This window comes from Macaca mulatta, chromosome 12 (assembly GCF_049350105.2).
Source record: "Macaca mulatta isolate MMU2019108-1 chromosome 12, T2T-MMU8v2.0, whole genome shotgun sequence".
Taxonomy (NCBI): domain Eukaryota; kingdom Metazoa; phylum Chordata; class Mammalia; order Primates; family Cercopithecidae; genus Macaca; species Macaca mulatta.
Genome location: NC_133417.1, coordinates 76,647,642 through 76,668,129, shown reverse-complemented (window position 1 = coordinate 76,668,129; position 20,488 = coordinate 76,647,642). Strand labels below are relative to the sequence as shown.

At 37.2% G+C, this 20,488-nt stretch overlaps 1 protein-coding gene across 19 annotated transcripts in view; it reads right to left on the bottom strand.

The window, feature by feature from the left end:
- Nucleotides 1-873: 873 nt before the first annotated feature.
- DYNC1I2 (dynein cytoplasmic 1 intermediate chain 2) overlaps nt 874-20,488 on the bottom strand; it is an 83,127-nt gene continuing 63,512 nt past the window's right edge. For 10 of the 19 annotated variants that reach the window (XM_077956146.1, XM_077956138.1, XM_077956142.1 and 7 more), the window contains 5 exons: nt 20,084-20,217; nt 19,084-19,228; nt 4,725-4,865; nt 2,999-3,124; nt 874-1,515 (listed from right to left, as the gene is read on the bottom strand). In XM_077956146.1, the coding sequence (XP_077812272.1) occupies nt 1,402-1,515; nt 2,999-3,124; nt 4,725-4,865; nt 19,084-19,228; nt 20,084-20,217 (660 nt within the window). In that variant the 3' untranslated portion in view covers nt 874-1,401. 19 annotated transcript variants of the gene reach the window in all.

Genomic DNA, 20,488 nt, shown 5'->3' with positions numbered 1-20,488 from the left:
GAGCTGAGAGAAAATTCAGAAATCATTAAATCAAAACTTAATTCCCACATATAAAGAATGAGGCACAGACTTGGCTAAAATCACACTTCTCATAGGTGCTTCAGCAAGAATGAGAGTTTGGGGCCAATAATTCCAGGTCAATTATTCCTTACACTATACACTACTCATTATTTGGAAATTTCTCTCCCAACAAATCTTTGTTACAATTATTGAAAGAAAAATGTTCAAATTCTGATTTCTAATCTTTCTTCCTAGTTCATGTTCTGTTGAATAAAAGACAGTTACATTTCAGAAGTACAAAAGTTTGGGATCAAGTAAATCGACAATTTAAAGTAGATAAAATCAAGATCTGATCATAGTCCTTTCCTCTATTCCTGAAATTCACTGATTTCAATACTAATTCTTAGATATTTGTCACCTACCTTTCTGACTTGTAGACAATGCTGTGGCAACAGATCTCAAGATGTAGATTTTAATGCCAAAGTATGGTCCATCTGAGCACTTTGCCTTTATGGCTACTGAAATTATGAAATCAATTTCTCTCAAAGGTTTTACTCTCAGTGAGGTCACATACATAGTTCTTAATCAGTGAAAATTATAGGCAGCTTTCTATTTATCCTTTAAAGGAAATATGTCTTAGATGGAAAGAATATAAAGTAGTAAAACAAAAGTTAACCTAGGGGAAATTTTTTCACCAACAGATTATCTAGACATCAATTCACAATGCATTGGGAGATCTACAGTATATACCACGTGGTATATTTAGAGCACACAGCTTTGAGATGGCTGCTTACAGCAGGAGCTTAAAGATATGGAAAAAATATATTTTATAAAAGATGGAAAAATTCAAGTTGTAAGGAATAAAAATGAAAATTTGAGAAGTTAACGCATATTTGTTTTTATTTATAGGTAACTACCACATGAATTATAAGGACAACAAAGGATGTCAGAATGGAACATGGATAGGTGTATGCATACTACGGCCAATGAGAAACAATGTTCCTATATATTATGGGTAGTGAGAACATTATCTGTGTCATAGGGAACCGTGATCATTTAAAAATATGCAGAACTTATTTCATCTGTGCTTTAGAAATAACTGTATACAGTGTTATAAGTTGAAAAGAATTCAAAATAATACCAAATATACACCTGTGTATTAGAATTCAAAAAAGCTGCTTTCTGTGAAGTCAATCAGCTATATTAAAAAATGACACAAATCCAAAACAAGATGCATGTTATATATAAAAGGACATTGTAAGTTGCCTTACTGCATTAAACCCACGGTTTAATCCATGAAATTTCCTTTTAATTATCATTTAGATAGAAGCATGCAAATAATCTTGGGATCTACTTAAGAACCTTTCCCAAATCCACTAGTTACACTCCCCTTTTCAGGAACTAAGCAGGTATTCGGGTAGCTGCTTCCTCCTCTGCATCAGCTCGGTTTGCATTTATTTCTGCAAGTGTTCGGCCAAACCGTGCCCATTCATCATTGCGGGGAACAGCAATCTGCTATTAAAAGAAAGACAATGTTTTATATACAATGAAATAAAAGATCATTTTACCCACTATTATTCAGTTTGTTTTCAAATAATTTTTCTGTTAAAAAGTAATAATTGACCTGAATGGCCTTTCCATAATTACGGGGACTATAACAATGATTTACAACATTTCAAAACAAAAGACGGTGTTTGTGAAGTGTGTTGTGACAGCCTCAGAAATGACTTGGCTATTATCACCACCAATCCAAGAGAGAATAACAATGATGCTTTGTAAATATAACTCCTATGCACCATCTCATGGATTCTGCTGGAGAGGAATTCCTTAAAATTTTTTTTACTGTATTCTTGCATACAGTAAATAACTGAGTTTTTTTCTGTAAGAAACAATGTTTGAAGCATGGTTTCATAAGGGGGCTGGTTTCTTGTATTTTTGTTTGGAACATAAGGTAATCTTTCTTGATACCCTAACTCCTTCATCAAAAGCTATGCTACTATTCACTGCTTTAGTGTTGCACCGGTGGCAAAAGAGGCTTGTGATGCTTTACTTCATAGAGGCAGCTACATATATATATATATACACACACACACACAAAAATTTTTTTTTTTTTTTTTTGAAACAGAGTCTCACTCTGTTGCCCAGGCTGGAGTACAGTGGCACGATCTCGGCTCGCTGTAACCTCTGCCTCCCAGGTTCAAGTGATTCTCCTGCCTCAGCCTCCCGAGTAACTGGGATTACAGGCATGTGCCACCACACCTGGCTAATTTTTGTATTTTAAGTAGAGATGGGGTTTTGCCATGTTGGCCAGGCTGGTCTCGAACTCCTGACCTCAGGTGATCCACCTGCCTCTGCCTCCCAAAGTGCTGGGATTATAGGTGTGAACTACCATGCCGGGCCCCAATAACAAATATTTTCGATAACTGCCATTATAATATCATAGGAGTCTGACACTGTCGTGTTAGGGCACAAACCACTCACTGTGGCAAATGGCTGTGCCTGCTTCTAAATCTACACTATCCGGTAGGGTAGCTACTGGCCACATGTGATTATTTACATTAAAATTAATTAAAATTAAAAATTCAGTTCTTCAGTTGTAGTAGCAGATATTACTTTTGGTTTCTACTACTTGGCTCAAATTAATGAATACAGAAAAATAAATCTTATTTCAATATCAAGAAAACCCCAAAGTCCACCTATAACTCCAAACTTCTCCCCAAAGAATTTCTAATTTCCAGCAATGCATGCTTCAAGAAACAAGGTACGTTCAATGTATTTATTATATTACCCTCAAAATCTGTTGCATGGGAGACAGACCATTTGGTTTAGAAAGAAAATATTTCAAGAGTTGCTTCTGTGGTAGAAAGTAAATTTTATCTTTACAACGATATAGTTTATACAACTCATAAACCTCAAAGCCTAGGGTTAGCCACAAAGATGCCTTTACTACAACGCAACTAAATAGATGTGTCAAAATTATAGGCAGGGAGTCCCATACCTCTCCCACATCGTATATAACAATCTGTCCTTCAGAATCACCCACAGCAATCTCTCTGCCAGAATGGGTCCATCTCACACGATTAAGAGCAGGATTACCCTCCACAGAAATGCTGGCAGTTGGTACCTAAAGTCATTTAAAATAAAGGACAGTGTTAAAAGTTTCATCAAGATTTCTATAAACATGTAAAACAGTAATTCTTCTCTCAATCTGGCTACATTTTTAAAAACAAAGATGAAAATAAAGAATTTCCCCAACTTTTTTCTTCTTCAGTGACATATTATGAATGACATTATAGTCAATCCTTGAAAATTGTTTGCGAAAGTAAGTCCTTGTATAAAAAATTCTCAGAAGATTAGACACATTATTTTGAAAGGTCTTCTCTTAATAAAGAGTCCTTTTTTGTTGTTTTAATGTCTTTAAGAAGTCAAGCTGTTTGAAAACACATGGCCAAAACCCATTTAAAAAGAAAACACTTCAAAAGCCCTCATAAACAGATTATGGTTTGATTGTAGAGGACAGGAATCACTTGTGCAGCGTGTATCTCTATCAGCTGAAACCTGTATTTGACTCATTGTTCCTAGAAACAGTTCATACTGAAGGTGCAGTATGAGTCTGTCTAAAGCCTCCTGTTCCATGAGCTAGCGGGAAAGAGCCAGGATGATGGCACCAGAACAATGGCACCAGCTCCCTGGAATCTGACTGTGCCTCTTCTTTGCTAAGGAAGAAGAGTTTTATTTGCTACACATGGAGCAAACATTCAGTGTTTGATTCAGACTAAAAGTATGATAAAATTTTTAAAAATTTTTGAAATTTGACAAAAAAAACCTTTGTATTAGTCATCCCCAAATAATTTAACCCCATACACAGAATACCAAAATAGTTATAAAGAAATATTACATTTCAATCCACATTTAACTGTAACCTCAAATCTCTAAGACTGAAATCCAAATAAAACAGAATTGGTACCATTCTAGGTAACTAGGAAGAGATGTGGGAGATCTGAGTTGACTCTCTCTCAACAATTGTTATTGATAGAAATACTAATATTAATTCTATTACCAATAGCAATATAAAAGAATTCTAAGAACATTTTAAGCTTCTCTAAGCTGGTAAAAATACATGTGACTAAAAATAAATATAAGAGTTGCAATTAAATTTAATTGCTAATAAGTGATTTTAGTACAGCAATTAGGAAATTTGACAGTTTCTATATTCATTTTATAGTAATACTCTGTTTTCAATCCTTCATGGAAAAAAAACTCATCAAAAATCAAAATACATTTTTCCTTCCTTCAAACAAATCAGGCTAAGATTAATGTTTATGGATGATATATAATGCTATCAAGGCTAAGAGATAATTTAGAAATTCAGAATTAAGGTTAACATACTTCAACAGTCTGAAACTATCTGCCTGCTAGCCTATGAATGAAAAATATCCCAGTTATCTTATGAATGAGACTTTGCCAGGACATTAGAGACATGATAGTGCTTTTCAGAAGTAAAAGGAAATGCCCCAGTACTCCTGTCAACATTATTTCTCCCTTTAGTTCTTCACAGCATGCTGTTTATTATTTAGGGTACAAAGCTTATTTGAGTTCTTTGTGATGAAGCTACAATCACAGAGCCCTTTTACATTCTTTGGAATAAAAGGAATTTCGCAAATTATTCAATAAATATCCAATTTTCTATTTTTCAATGCAATTTTTGTTATTTTCCTGCTCACCTCTGTGTCATTATTGAGATTCCACAAATCCAATCTCCCCATGCCATCCACACAGGCAAACAGGGCTGGGTGGGTAGGTGACCACATAACATCATAAACATAGTCTGCATTATCTTCAAATGAATACAAAGGCTTGTTATTCTGAAGGAGAAAAGTTGATTTTTAGCATAGTCCATATATGACATACAAATCATTAAACTACTTATCACTGTTAAAAAAAAAGACATACATTCAACAAGTATAACATTTTATGATATTTAACTCAGCCGAGAAAAAGTTCTATAATTTGTTTCACTACAGAATTATCTGGTATTATAAACTAAGAATCAACTATTGATTGCATTTTCCTTTTAACTTGTAGATACTGCTTAAAAAAAGAAATAGAACATGCTTCAAAAACATCTGTCAATGAGAAGATTCTGGGAAGATAACAGCAATAGCAGTGTACTTTTTAAATCTCCTCTAGATCTCCCCATAAACTCAGATAAAGCAATGAGGGCGGGAAGAGCAAAGATTCACAGACAGCATCTACAGCAGAATCAGGAAACAAACTTCCAAATAAAATCAGGTGGAAACAAACCTCTGACAACTACAAGACTTGCATGGTATCAGTATCTGTGTGGGAAGAAGATGAAGGAAGGCACAAGAACTTCTGACAGGTGGAGAACAGAACCTCAGTCATAGCAGATGCTCACTGGACAGTGTGGTGGGCCAATCTGAGAACAGCAGCAAAAACTAGGAGACAGTTTGGCACAATTCCGTTTATAAATACATTTGACCCTTGAACAATACAGGTTTGAACTGCACAGATCCACTTATACTCATATTTTCTTCTGCTGCTGCCACCCCTGGGACAGCACAACCAACCCTTCCTCTTTCTTTTCCTCCTCAGCCTACTCAACTGTGAAGATGATAAGGATGAAGACCTTTATGATGATCCACATCCATTTAATGCATAGTAAATATATTTTCTCTTCTTTATGATTTTCTTAACATCTTCATTTCTTTAGCTTGCCCTTAAGATGACAGTATATACTTCATATAACATAAAAACTATGTGTTAATCAACAGTTTATGTTGTCAGTAAGGTTTCTGGTCAGCAGTAGGCTATTAGTAGTTAAGTTTATTGGAAGTCAGAAGTTATATGTGGATTTTGAACTGCTGGGATGGGCGCTGGCACCCCTAACCCCTGCATTATTCAAGGGTCAACTGTAAACGCAAGCAGACTACAGTGCAGTATAAGTAAGGTCTCCTGGTACAGTGTGGGTGCTATAAACTCTCAAAATTAACAAATCAAAGTTCCTTTCCAAGACAAAGTCTCACAGAAGAGAAACTGCTGGGAACAGAATCCCAGTTGTAGAATGCTGGACAAAAGAGACAAAGCAAAAGGTTCAGATAGAAGTGGTGGAGAGAAGCAGAAAAGGCACATCTCAGAAAGCACAAGATACATGTATTTTCACTTTGCAAAAGCCAGAGAAGAGAGAGCTTTAACCTAGAAAATGAGCTAGGAAAGCTATCCTTGCCCATTCCCTCCCTCCTAAAAGTACAGAAAAATTCATTTCACTAGCAGACAATAGCAAAGAAAAGGATCTCAGATTCCATAAAAGTTATTGTGGTGTCAAGAAAATTATATGGGAAAGGAATAGTCTTTTCAAGAAATGGTGCTGGGAAGACTAGATATACATATGCAAAAGAATAAAGCTGGCCCAGGCGCCATGGCTCATGCCTGTAATCCCAGCACTTTGAGAAGCTGAGGTGGGTGGATCACATGAGCTCAGGAGTTTGAGACTAGCTTGGCAACATGGCAAAACCCCATCTCCATGAAAAATACAAAAATTAGCTGAGCATGGTGGCATGCACCTATAGTCTCAGCTACCTGGTGGATGGCTTGAGCTCAGGATGTTGAGGCTGCAGTGAGCTGAGATCACGCCACTGCACTGCAGCCTAGGCGATGGGAGTGAGACCTTGTCTCAAAAAAACTAAAAAAAATAAAACAAAGCTGGATCCCTCCTTCCTTAAGTCATACAGAAAAATTAACTCAAATGTATCAAAGATCTAAATGGAAAGTAAAACCATGAAACTTTTTTTTTTTGTTCTTTTTTGAGACAGTCTCACTCGGTAGCCCAGGCTGGAGTGCAGTGGTGTGATCTCAGCTCACTGCAACCTCTGCCTCCTGAGTTCAAGTGATTCTCCTGCCTCAGCCTCCCAAGTAGCTGGGATTACAGGCATGCACCACCATGCTCAGCTAATTTTTGTATTTTTAGTGGAGAAGGGGTTTCACCATGTTGGCCAGGCTGGTCTTGAACTCCTCACCTCAGGTGATCCACTCACCTCGGCCTCCCAAAGTGCTAGGATTATAAGCGTGAGCCACCGCGCCTGGTCAAAACTATGAAACTCTTAAAGGAAGCATACAAGTAAATCTTTGTGTCCTTGAACTCAGAAATGATTTCTCAGTTAAGAAGCCAAAAGCACAATGACAAAAGAAAAAGTAGGTAAACTGAGCTAAATCAATATTAAATACTTTTGGGCTTCAAATGATATCATCAAGAAAGTGAAAAGAGAACCTACAAAATGGGAGAAAATATTTGCAAAACCATGTATCTGATACATCACTGTGTCCACAGTGCTTACAATAGCCAATAAGTATTAACACATGAAAAGATGCTCAACATCATTAGTCGTGAGAGGAATGCAAATCAAAACCACAATGAGGTATCACTTCATACCACTAGGATAGCTAGAATAAAAAAGTAACAAAGGTTGGTGAGGATATGGGAAATCAGAACTTTCATACCTTGCTGGGGAACGTAAAATGGTGCCGCCACTTGAAAAATAGTTTGGCAGTTCCTCAAAATGCTAATTAGTTACCACGTGACCCAACAATCCCACTCCTAGGTATATACCCGAGAGAAATAAAAACTTGCACATTCACAGCAGCATTATTCACAATAGCCAAAAAGTAGAAGCAACTGAACTGTTCATCTGATGAATGGATAAACAAAAAGTGGTATATCTATACAATGGGGTATCATTCAGCTATAGAAGGAACAATACACTGATACAAGAAATATCAATATGAAGGAATGACCCTTGAAAACATTATGCAAAGTGAGAGAAGCCAGTACACAGTTGAATGATTCCATGAAATGTCCATGAACTGTCCATAACAGGCAGATCCAAAGAGACAGAAAGCAGACTGATTAGTGGTTTCCAGGAGCTGTGGGGGATAGGGGAGAATGTGGAGTGACTGCTAATGGGTATAACGTTTCTTTCTAAAATAGATACTGGCAATAATGCATGCCTCTGTGAATATACTAAGAACCACTGAATTGTATACTTTAAAAGGGTGAATTTCATGGTGTAAGGATTTTGCTCAATAAAACTGTTATTTAAAAAGAAACTAATTTTAAAAGAAGAGATAAGGTGATTTAGAAAAAGTGATAAAGAAGATCAGCAAAGGTACATCTACAATGGCAGGTCCTGAAGAAGAAAACCAAAGCAGTAATACAGAATACCAAAAACAACTCAAAAGAACTCTCCTAGAATAAGACAGCTTGAAACTACATATTGAAAGGGTATCCTGCGTATCTAGGAACACTGACCCTTTAAAGAAAAGGGAAAAAATCATTTGATCACCCAGGTTTTTAAAAAAAACCAAATTGCAAGTAGGGAAAAGAAAATCAGATTGTCATCAGACTTTGTGACAGCAATGCTTTTTTCCAGAAGTCCACAGAGTAACTAAGGTATGCAAAGAAAGAAAATGTAAGTCATGGATTTTATAAACAATCAAACTAACCTTCATAATCATATACTTTCATGGAATATGGGAATAATGCACCTGTGGGCACCTTCTGTATCATATACTATAGAATGAGCTTCAGATGACCAAAAAGACCGAAGAGACGTTAACATAATGTCTGGTGGATAACCAAGTCATTTACGAGGGTAAACATCTCATTATGGAAACATAAACAATCTGCAACCACACACATTAATATGAATGACATCACAGGAATGCAAAATTGAGACTGAGAAACCCCACAGCACCAACTCGACAGAGATCAACCTGGTTTCTTCCTCAAGAATAAAACAGCAAGAAAAAAAAGAGGGATGCAAATCCTACTTTAAAGAGGAACTTAGAAGATAATGTCAATTGTGGCTGGGCTTGGTGGCTCATGCCTGTAATCCCAGGACTTTGGGAGGCCGAGGAGAGCCGAGGAGGGCCGAGGCAGGCGGATCACTTGAGGCCAGGAGTTTGAGACCAGCCTGGACAACATGCTGAAACCATCTCTACAAAAAATATAAAAATTAGCCGGGCATGGTCGTGGGCGCCTGTAATCCCAGCTACTCGGGGGGCTGAGGCATAAGAATCACTTGAACCCGGGAGACAGAGGTTGCAGTGAGCCGAGATCACGCTACTGCGCTCCAGCCTGGGCAATAGAGTGAGATTCCATCTCAAAAAAAAAAAAAAAAAAAAAAAGATATGTCAATCGTAAATGGATGGCCCTCCTTTGGATCCTGCTTCAAATACATAGTAAAAAGAAAAAAAAAATTGAACACTGATAGGCCATTTGATGAAAATAAGGAGCCAATGTTCATTGTGGGGGGTTTAATAATGATACGGTAGTATTTTTTTAAGAGGTTTTATTTTTTAGCGATACATATTGAATATAGTTGAAATGGTATGTATAGGTTTGATTTTAAATAATGCAGAGATAAGAATAGACAAGATTGGTTATGTGTTAACTGTGGAAGCTGGGAACAATAATGGTTTCATTATATTATTCCTTCTCCTTTTGTATCAGCGATTTTCCATAATGTTTTTCAATTGTGAATTAAAATTTTTGAGATATAGTAAATGTCAACAGCATGATCATTTTAATAGCCAAAAATGTTTGTTTTTAATTTAAAAACCAAAATTTTAATAAAACTTAAAACTAAGCTAAACACAAAAATTAAAAGTCTTTTCCTTTTACGATCACTGTCTGTCACTCTCCCTGATAACACTACCAAACGAAGTCTCACTCTGAGAAAGTGGTTTTCTTTTTTTTTTTTTGAGGTGGAGTTTGACTCTTGTCACCCAGGCTGGAGTGCAATGGTGTGATCTTGGCTCACTGCAACCTCTGCCTCCCAGGTTCAAGTGATTCTCCTGCCTCAGTCTCTCGAGGAGCTGGGATTACAGGCATGCACCACCACACATGGCTAATTTTGTATTTTTAGTAGAGATGGGGTTTCACCATGTTGTCCAGGCTGGTCTCGAACTCCTGACCTCAGGTGATCCACCTGCCTCGGCCTCCCAAAGTGCTGGGATTACAGGCGTGAGCCACCGTGCCCAGCTGAGAAGGTGGTTTTCAACCTAGGATGTGCAAAATCATCTGCAGAGCTTTTGAAAAATACAGATGCAGGGCTCAACTCCAGATGCAGTTCCTCGGATTCTGATGCACACCAATGATTAAGAACCACTGTGCTAAGGCCGCTGACTCCTGAGGTGATAGTGTACTTCAAAACAGCTTATTTTTAGGCAATGTTATGTCTTCCACCAAAGACCAAGTAATTCCACTCTAGGTATATACCCAACAGAAATGAGTACTTAGGCCATCAAAAGACATCTACAATTATGCTCACAACAACACTATTTGTAATGGCCCCAAACTGGAATTAATGCAAATACCATCAGCAGTAGAATGGATAAATTATGGTATATTTACACAATGGAATAGTATATATAGCAGAGAGAATAAATAATCTACAACTATACTAAAAAAAATGAATGAATCTCACAAATATAATGTTAAGCAAAAGAAGTCAGACACAAATGAGTATTTTTTTTTTCTTTTTTTTTTTGAGGTGGAGTTTCGTTCTTGTCTCTCAGGCTGGAGTACAATGGTGCGATCTCAGCTCACTGCAAGCTCCACCTCCCGGTTTCTAGCGATTCTTCTGCCTCAGCCTCGCGAGTAGCTGGGATTATAGGTGCCTTCCACCATGCCCAGGTAATTTTTATAGTTTTAGTAGAGACGGGGTTTCACTACGTTGGCCAGGCTGGTCTCGAACTCCTGACCTCAGGTGATCCGCCCGCCCTGGCCTCCCAAAGTGCTGGAATTACAATCATTAGCCACTGCACCTGGCTGAGTATTTTATACTGTATGATTCCATTTTTATATGACACAAAATATGAAAAAAGCTACATGCAAATTAGATTAAAACTTACTTGTATTTATAATATAAAAGAAGATTGTTAAATGTATCATGAAGTGGTTACTAGGCTGAGTACCTGGGTGATGGAATAATCTGTACAACCACCCCCATGACATGATTTTACCTATATAAAAAACCTGCAAACATACCCCTGAACCTAAAAATTAAAAAAAAAATTCACCTACTCAGTGGACTAATACGCAGCCAGAGACAAAAACAGGATGCATTGTAACTGGGTAAAAGATGACAATAAAAAGAAAAACAGGGCTGGGCGTGGTGGTTCACACTATAACCCAACCACTTTGGGAGCCCGAGGCAGGCAGATCACTTGAGGCCAGGATTTCGAGACCAGCCTGGTCAAGGATGGCAAAACCCTGTCTCTACTAAAAATGCAAAAACTAATTGGGCATGGTGGCACATGCCTATAATCCCAGCTGTCTGGGAGGTTGAGGCATGATAATCGCTTGAACCTAGAAGGTGGAGGTTGCAATGAACTGAGATCACCCCACTGCACTCCAGCCTGGACAACACAGTATGGTCACGAGTCAAGCCATATTTTTACTAAGCTCTTTAAGGTTGCACGCTGAGTTGAATAGTGTCTTCCTAAAATTTGTGTCTACCTGATATCTGTAAATGTGACCTTATTTGGAAATAGGGCCTTTGCAGATGTAATCAAGTTAAGATGAGGTCATATTGAATTAGGGTAGGTCCTAAATCTAGCACGATTGGTATTCTTAAAAAAAGAGAAAAATTCGGACACAGAGACAAACACGTAAAATGCCATCTGATCACAGAGGCAAAGGCTGGAGTGACGGTAGCTGCAAGTCAATGAACAGCAAGGACTGCTGGCAACCATCAGAAGTCAGGAGAGAGACAAGAAACAGATTCTCCTTCAGAATCTCCAAAAGTAACTAGCCTCTCGACACCCTGATTTTGGACTTCTAGCCTCCAGAAATGTGAACGAATAAATTTCTGTCATTTTAAGCCACCCAGTTTGTGGTGATTTGTTATGACAGCTTCGGGAAAAGAATATAGATTACTTTTCAAAGCTGGGGTAAGTGGGGAGTTCTAGATTAATAACAAAGAGAGTCCCTACAGTGAACACGTGAAGATAATAGTGAGATGCTTCCCAGAGAACTGGGAAATAAATATGTCATCAATTTGGATCAGAAGAGAAATAAATGGATTCTCTTTCAAAAGAAATGAATTCCAAGGTCAGAAATACCTTTCTATATAACTTGACTGAATGTATTAACTTTTTGAGACCAAATGTGTCTATTAAAATAGAAATACAAAGAAACAATCTTACAAGGAAAATGAAGACAGCACCCATTCAAGCATCGTCCAGGAGAAAGGAGTCTCAACCAATAGATTTTGAGAATTACTACCCCATGGCAAGGCTAGAATCAATCAGGCTATCTTAGCTTGGTGCCATTAAACATTCAAATTATAAAACTCCTTTTGTTCCAATTCCTTACTCACCAAGCAATCTTTTGATTATAATTTGGCTTCCCATGTGGATTGTCTACAGGGAAACAATGAGCTGGTCAGGCTCACAGGAGTATCTGGACCTTCTGGCAGTTATGTTTTTCATTGTAAATTAATAAATTGACATTCTCCAATGTACCAGTGTCTTAGGAGCCTGTTAGCTCCAGTTAGCACTCCCTGTCTAATCAACTCTAGTATACTGATTAAATTGAGTTTCTGAATATGCAAAGGAGAGCCTGGACATTGGCCAGTAGCAACTTACTGAGGCAAATGCTGCTGTGCAGGCCTGGGTCCAGATGAATAGGCAGCCTGCCCTAAGAACACCCAACTTCAAAGCATTTTTTCAGTTTAACTTGTCTAAATATGCAGAGTTGTTATTCTAAGGACTAGTAGGAACTTTTCACCCTGTTTAAATGCTGGTGCCCTCTGAGAGTTAACTAAGTAAGCTATTAAAATAAGGAGGGGTTCTAAGACTTATCAGAAAGTGTGAATAATTTCAAGATGTGTAAGGACTACAAAAGTGTGAAAACTCCCCCTTCCAGGAAATTACATTAACAATCTTAACTTTTCATCACTTTATGGTAAATACGGTTCTGATAAGCATTTGTGCACACAGCTCAAAATCCATCTTGTCCCCAAGTAAATAATTCTTATGTTTCAACAGTAATCTGTAACAAGTATGGTTAAATGTGGTAGAACATTAAGCGAATCTACCAGGTTTACCCATAATCAAACTCTTCTAGAATCCTTGTTACCCTGCAGCAGCTTTCACTCTTTATTCTCCCAACCATTTTTCAGACCTGCCAAAGTGCTTCTGTTGTGAATTTAAAATTTGGTATTTTGAGATGGTAACAGTCTTTTAAATATATTAGAAGCACTGTCTTATTGGTTTAAACTTTCAAATATGGAAAATAATCTATTTCTGTTTGTCTTCTATACAGGTTGAATAGCCGTTACCAGAAATGCTTGGAACCAGAGGTGTTTCAGATTTCAAATGTTTTTGGATTTTTGAATACCTGCATTAGACTTACGGTTGAGCGTTCCTACTCTGAAATGTGAAATGTTTCAAAGAACATTTCCTTTGAGTGTCACATTAGTAGCCAAAAAGTTTTGAATTTTGGAGCATTTCAGACTTTGAATTTTCAGATTAGGGGGCTCAGCCTGTATTAAAAATAGTTGAGTTCAATAAAGTAATGAAAACAAGTTGATGAACCAGAACTCTGTGACTGAATTATAAATCTCTGGCTAGGCAAAGATTAGTGGCTAGCTGTAGATGACTTTAAACTAAATATGAGGCTGTGCCAAATTGAGATTCCCAGGGATTTGTAGAGGACTCATAGAAAGAGAGAAAAGGAAGAAATCTTGTTTTGCTATCAGGGCAGAGCCAGATCTTAAGGACACAAAGGTACAGCAATATCCCACGATTCAGCCTTCCAGTTTATGAGGACTCAACTCCTAGAGTCAGAGAGCACTTAAAAAGTAGAGGCAGAGAAGCAAAACATTTAAAGTCTGTTAAATTCAAGAGTGTGAAGACTTTGGTTTAAAATGAAATTGGAACAATGTTTTTAAAGAGAGATTATTTAAAAACACTGCCTATTACTCTTTATCATTCATTATTAATTAACATTGCCCATCAGTCATTATTACAGCATAGAGGCTCTATCAGTTTTTCAGCAGGGCAGAAATAAATACCAGCAACACAATTAACCAGGAAGTGTAAATTGACAATGGAGCCACGGTATGGCCAAATATAAAAGAATTCATCAACAGACTATTCCTTCTCTACCCTTCACAGAGTAGAACTACTTGTGTGCAGAAAGTTAGAATAAAGGGTGATTCTTCTGATAAAGTTTCAGAGGGTCCTTGGGCATTTGTAAAAACACCTGTTCTACGGTGGCCCATCCTTTGTACACTAACATCGGAGGGACGTTGGGGGCAGGGTGAGAGGCATGTATCACAATTGAATGAATAAATGAGTCTTCTATATAAGGCTCAAGGAAGGAAGCAATGCCTAGCCTAATTAGCAAAGAAAGAGATATGCCCACTTGTCATTCTTATTCAGAAGGCACTTCTATGTTGAAACACATTAAAATACAAGACTAAAAATATCAACCACCCCTCAACTAGCTGTGTAGTACCACAAAAGCAAGTATCAATCAGTCTGCTATCACAAGATAAATTGTTCTTGATTAGTCAAGATGAACTCCTTACTTTCAAATCCTATTGTTAATGTATATAAGGATGGAAGCCTCAAATTTAAAGCCAAAGGATGCTGGCAAACTGACACCCTGAGATAGTAAGAAATAGATAAAAGATTTTCACATACAGACTGAGAACAGAATAGGGAACCCAGAAATAAGACCGCACACCTACAATCATCATCTTTGACAAACCTGACAAAAAACAAGCAATGGGGAATGGATTCCCTGTTTAATAATGGTGCTGGGAGAACTGGCTAGCCATATGCAGAAAACTGAAACTGGACCCCTTCCTTATATCTTACACAAAAATTAACTCAAGATAGACTAAAGGCTTAAATGTAAAACCCCAAACTACAAAAAACCTGGAAGAAAACCTAGACAATACCATTCAGTACATAGCCATGGGCAAAATTTTCATGATGAAGATGGCCAAAGCAATTGCAACAAAAGCAAAAATTGACAAATGGGATCTAATTACAGAGCTTCTACACAGCAAAAAACAAAAACAAAAAAAACCCTGAAAAACAAAAAAACTATCAAGTAAACAGACAATTTACAGAATAGGAGAAAAATTCTGCAACCTATGCATCTGACCAAGGTCTAATATCCAGCATCTATAAGGAACTTAAACAAATTTACAAGAAAACAACCCCATTAGAAAGGGCAAAGGACATGAACAGACATTTCTCAAAAGAAGACATACAAGTGGCCAACAATCATATCAAAAAAAGCTCAACATCACTGATCATTAGAGAAATGCAAATCAAAACCACAATGAGATACCATCTCACACCAGGCAGAATGGCTATTATTAAAAAGTGAAAAAAAAAAAAAAAAAAAAAAAAAAAAGCTGACAGGGTTGTGGAGACAAAGGAACGTTTTTATACTGTTGGTGGGAGTATAAATTAGTTCAACCATTATGGAAGACAGTGTGGTGATTCCTCAAAGACCTAGAGGCAGAAATACCTTTTGACCTAGCAATCCCATGACTGGGTATATACCCAAAGGAATATCAATCACTCTGTCATAGAGACATTAGCAAAGACATGGAATCAACCTAAATGCCAATTAATGGTAGATGGCATAAAGAAAATGTGGTACATATACACCATAGAATACTATGCAGCCATAAAAAGGAATGAGATCATGTCCTATGTGGGGACACTGATGAAGCTGGAGGCCATTATCCTTAGGAAACCAATGCAGGAACAGAAAACCAAATAACACATGTTCTCACTTATAAATGGGAGCTAAACAACGAACATACACACAGACACATAGAGGAGAACAACTCACACTGGGGCCTATCGGAGGGTGAGGGTGGGAGGAGGGAGAGGCTGAAGGAAAATAACTACTGGATACCAGGCTTAATACCTGGGTGACACAATAATCTATATGACAAATCCATACATCCTTTACATGTACCCTTGAATGTAAAATGAAAGTTAAAAAAAAAAAGATTACTTTCAATTACTGAAAAGGAAGTTGGCTAACAATCTAACAAAAATGTGTCTCCTGTGACTATACATGGGACTACTAAGATGAAAGTGCATCTAAAAATCTAGCAACTTACATGGCTGTATGAAGCCTTTGGAGAAATAGTTGGCTTCATCTCGCCAATTCTGCATCTTGCTTTGGTTTTATAGGTTTATCTGAAATACTTAGAACCAGAAGCATTTGAGATTTTGGACTTTTTCAGATTTTAGAATACAGGAAGTCCTCACTTAACATCATTTATAGGTTCTTGGAAACTGTGATGTTAAGCAAAACAACATAAAACAAAACCAGTTGTACCACAGGCTAATTGATATAAACAAGAGTTAAGTCCCTATGGCATTTATCTGGTCACAAAAAATCACCAAATTTCTAAATAGTGACCCTAAACACTTCAAATATTAAACACTGAAATAAAATGTGAGCTACACATACAATCCAGAAAGATTATCATTACTTTTTCAGGTGGAGTTTTGCTCGTCACCCAGGCTGGAGTGCAATGGTGCGATCTCGGCTCACTGCAACCTCCTCCTCCTGGGTTCAAGTGATTCTCCTGCCTCAGCCTCCTGAGTAGCTGGGATCACAGGTGCCCGCTACCATGCCCAGCTCATTTTTGTATTTTCAGTAGAGATGCGGTTTCACCATGTTGGCCAGGCTGGTCTCAAACTCCTGACCTCAGGTGATCCACCCGCCTCGGCCTCCCAAAGTGCTGGGATTACATGGTCACATTTCAGAAAGATTAATAAAAACAAGATAATTATTAACCCAATTTTTGGTGAACCAGTGAATGATGGTGGTAGTAGAGGTAGTAGGTTAAATCAAGGAATAAATGTTTTGCAAAGTGAAAATTGTAAGGAGCACACCCTATCACCAGGCAGTTCTACAACAATGACAAAGACAGCAGGTTCGCTGAGCGGTTTCACACTGCATCCTTTAACTGCTGTGCCTTTGTACGATTACTATGTATCTTACAAATTTTTATTTTATGACAATTTGTATTCATTCATTCACTCATTTTCCAACCTGCTTTTTGCAGTTCAAGGTCACAGCTGGTCAGAGCACAAGACAGGAACCCACCAGGGACAGGATGCTATTCTATCACAGGGCACACTCAGACACACGCACACTCATTCAGACTGGGACAATTTAGACACGCCAGTTGAGCAATCCTCCCACCTCAGTCTCCTAAGTAACTAGGACCACAGGTGCGCACCACCATGCACGGCTAATTTTTAAATATTTTGTAAACGTGGGGTCTCCTTGTGTTACCCAGACTGGTCTTGAACTCCTGGGCTCAAGTAATCCTTCTGCCTTGGCCTCCCAAAGCGCTGGGATTACAAAGAGCCACTGAGCCCGGCCAGTGTTTTTTCTTGTCAATTTTATGACAAAACACACTATTTGATGACCTGCTGTTTTTGTGTCATACTTATGGTTATACATCTCTAATCCAAAAATCCAAAATCCAAAATGCTCCAATGAGTGTTTCCTTTGAGTGTCACGTCTGCGCTCAAAGAGTTTTGAATTCTGGAGCATTACAGATTAGGAATGCTCAACCTATGCTAGCTAGATTATGCGTTTCTTTGCTTGTGAGCTTTGAGAATCTTCTTCTACCTTTTCCCACTGTATAAATTTCATTAAAAGAACAAAAATTCAAGAACAATTCAAGAAAGGAAAGAGATGACTTATTAAATGTATGCAGGCTCTGTCTGATCCCCATTAAGAGGTAAAAGAGACACTAAACATCGGTAAGTGCCTATTATTTGCTGGACACTGTGTTAAGCATCTCTGTCTCCTTTATTAGAGTTAAGGTAAACACTATTTTTATATCTGCTAATGATAAACCCGAAAATGCTCAATTTTAAAAGGCGAGCTTTTAGAGGCAAAGTTTTCTAACCCATTTCATTATTAGACAGAAAGGAGGCATCAAGAAAGGACAAGAATGAATAATGAGTTCATCCCAGACTTCTAAGGCCAACACTTGATAAATAATTAGGAGTTCACTAAAATAGTGAAGAACATCTCTTACATTAGGTTTTCTCACAGAAACTGAAGAACCAAAGATCTCTAAACTTTGTCTCATGATGGATTATTTAAAAAGTCAATATTTAGGATAAGGCAGATGGAAACAGAAAAAAAAAAAACCTTAGAATTTAATTTAAATAGAATCTGATGCTTAGTATGCATTTTCCCAACAATAATGTAATACCACAGAAAAACTAGACAGCAAAGTTAAGGCACTTTCATTATAAAATGAGATTAAATGAAACTATATCACAGGAGGTAATGTTGCCTACTTGGATTTGTCTTGAGACTTTTTAACAGGTAAGACAATGTCACATTTATCTGGAATTACTGAAGGATCAGGAATCATTTTATCACATAAATGGGTTTTTTAAATACTGAAGTTTATTAAAATCAAAATAAATTATTTAAATGGCTTATCATAGAATAACAAAAAATATATGCATCCATGCTGTTACACAATGCTTTCCTAAGGATTCCAGTTTACTACATACAGCCATATTATACACGACTTAATTATAAATCACTTTCTCTCTCTTTTCCCTATTTCTCATCAACTCTGTGAACCACTGTAGTTACGAATAAGCTGTTAAAAACTCTCCAAAGGGCAAATGCATAGCTTTTGTGCTGAGCTGAATGACAACTATATGAGGTGCTATGCGAGACACTCAGGGCTTTTTCCCCAATGCAGTTCAGGGTAAACAGTTCTGTATTCAAAAAGACTGAAGTGGTGGGAAGACTGGTCTTTGATTCTGTGTAGGGTCACCATACTTGTTAGCATACTTTTATAAAAACTACAACATCTAGTAGTTCACTCATGCTCTGTGTAACTTCTTAGCAGGTTTCATCTATTAGTAAACAATTGTGATTTAAAAGGTTTTCATCATTCCTGTGTAGTATCAGATCACCACCTTGTGTCAGAAACCTGAGCAAATAGCAGACATCTATATTTTAGATACCTTAGTTGTCCAAAGCTTTACTGTCCAGTCAAATGATGAAGTGACAAAAAGATGTGAGAAGTCTACTGCTCCAACAGCTGCATGACAATGGATGCCAGTGATTGGTCCTTGATGCCCTTCAAACATCTCACTGATTCCAGCTTTGCTAATTTCATAAAAGTGAAAATGTTAGCGAAGTCTCCTATAAGTAGACCAAATACACACACTTTTTATTATAGGTTTATATATCAGGCCTTCACTTAATTTTGACAGACTTAACTCTGCGCTCATAACTTATCAGAATTAACCTTGTTGAGTGTTATTCCATCCACATTTAGTAATACTACAAAAGCAGTAAGTACCTTTGGAACTGTAAACATCATGCTGTTGACAACAGACCTCAAAAGTCCAGTATCTGAAATGGTGTAATAGAAACAAAGATACACTACATTTAAGAGAGACAATCAGGGCTACTTTTAAATCAAAAGCTTTGAAGTGAAGGTGATCTATATTTGAGATGAAATCTGGGCAATTTTTTTTTTAAAGGAAGCAATAAGGTACAGCTAGACGATTTCAAAACAGACAGAATGGAAGGAGAAATATTACTCAGTTTAAAATATGTATGACATTACTGTACAATTATCAGGAGACTGAACTAATGCTGAAAGTCCAACTACATCAAAATAGGAAACAGCTGAAAATCTCATTTGTAAGTCTATAGGTCAATATTGGCATGTGTATATTGTATTTGTAACTACTGAATGTTCCTGCCTATCACTAACTTATGTGAGTACATGCACACACACAAAACCACAACCCACAAAATCTAGCACACATCATGAATCCCAAATTATCTTTTATACAAAAAGGTATTAAGTTTTAATTTTATGTGCCTGAACACAAAAAATCTGTCACAAATAACAAGTAGATCTATGACAGATTTCTACTTAAATAAGGCAATTTGTTTCAATAGGATTAAAGGAAGAATTTTAAATTATTGCAAATTCCAGTTTAGGTTTACCTGCCATGGCGGCATGCTGTGTACACAGAACCTTCTTCACTCCCAACAACAAAGTTGTTGACATCTCCAACAGGGAAGGACATAGATGTCACAGCTACTGCTTTTGACTGTTTATGAACCAACTCCATGCTATCCTACATAGAAAAACCTGAGAAAATTAGTTTGTAAACTTGCAATTTTAAATTTCTGTAGAAAAACTTCTAGTCTTTGATTGTAAACAATTCTTTTACTGTATTATTTACATAAATCTACCTCAATTAAATGAAGCAGGTTTCAAAGTAAAATATATACATAAAAAACTATATTAAACATACTTCAGCTTATAAACTGTTGTAACACTACTATAAAACAGTTTATGAGAAACATAAGTTGAGGTATACACACATGTAAAACATAACATTTACC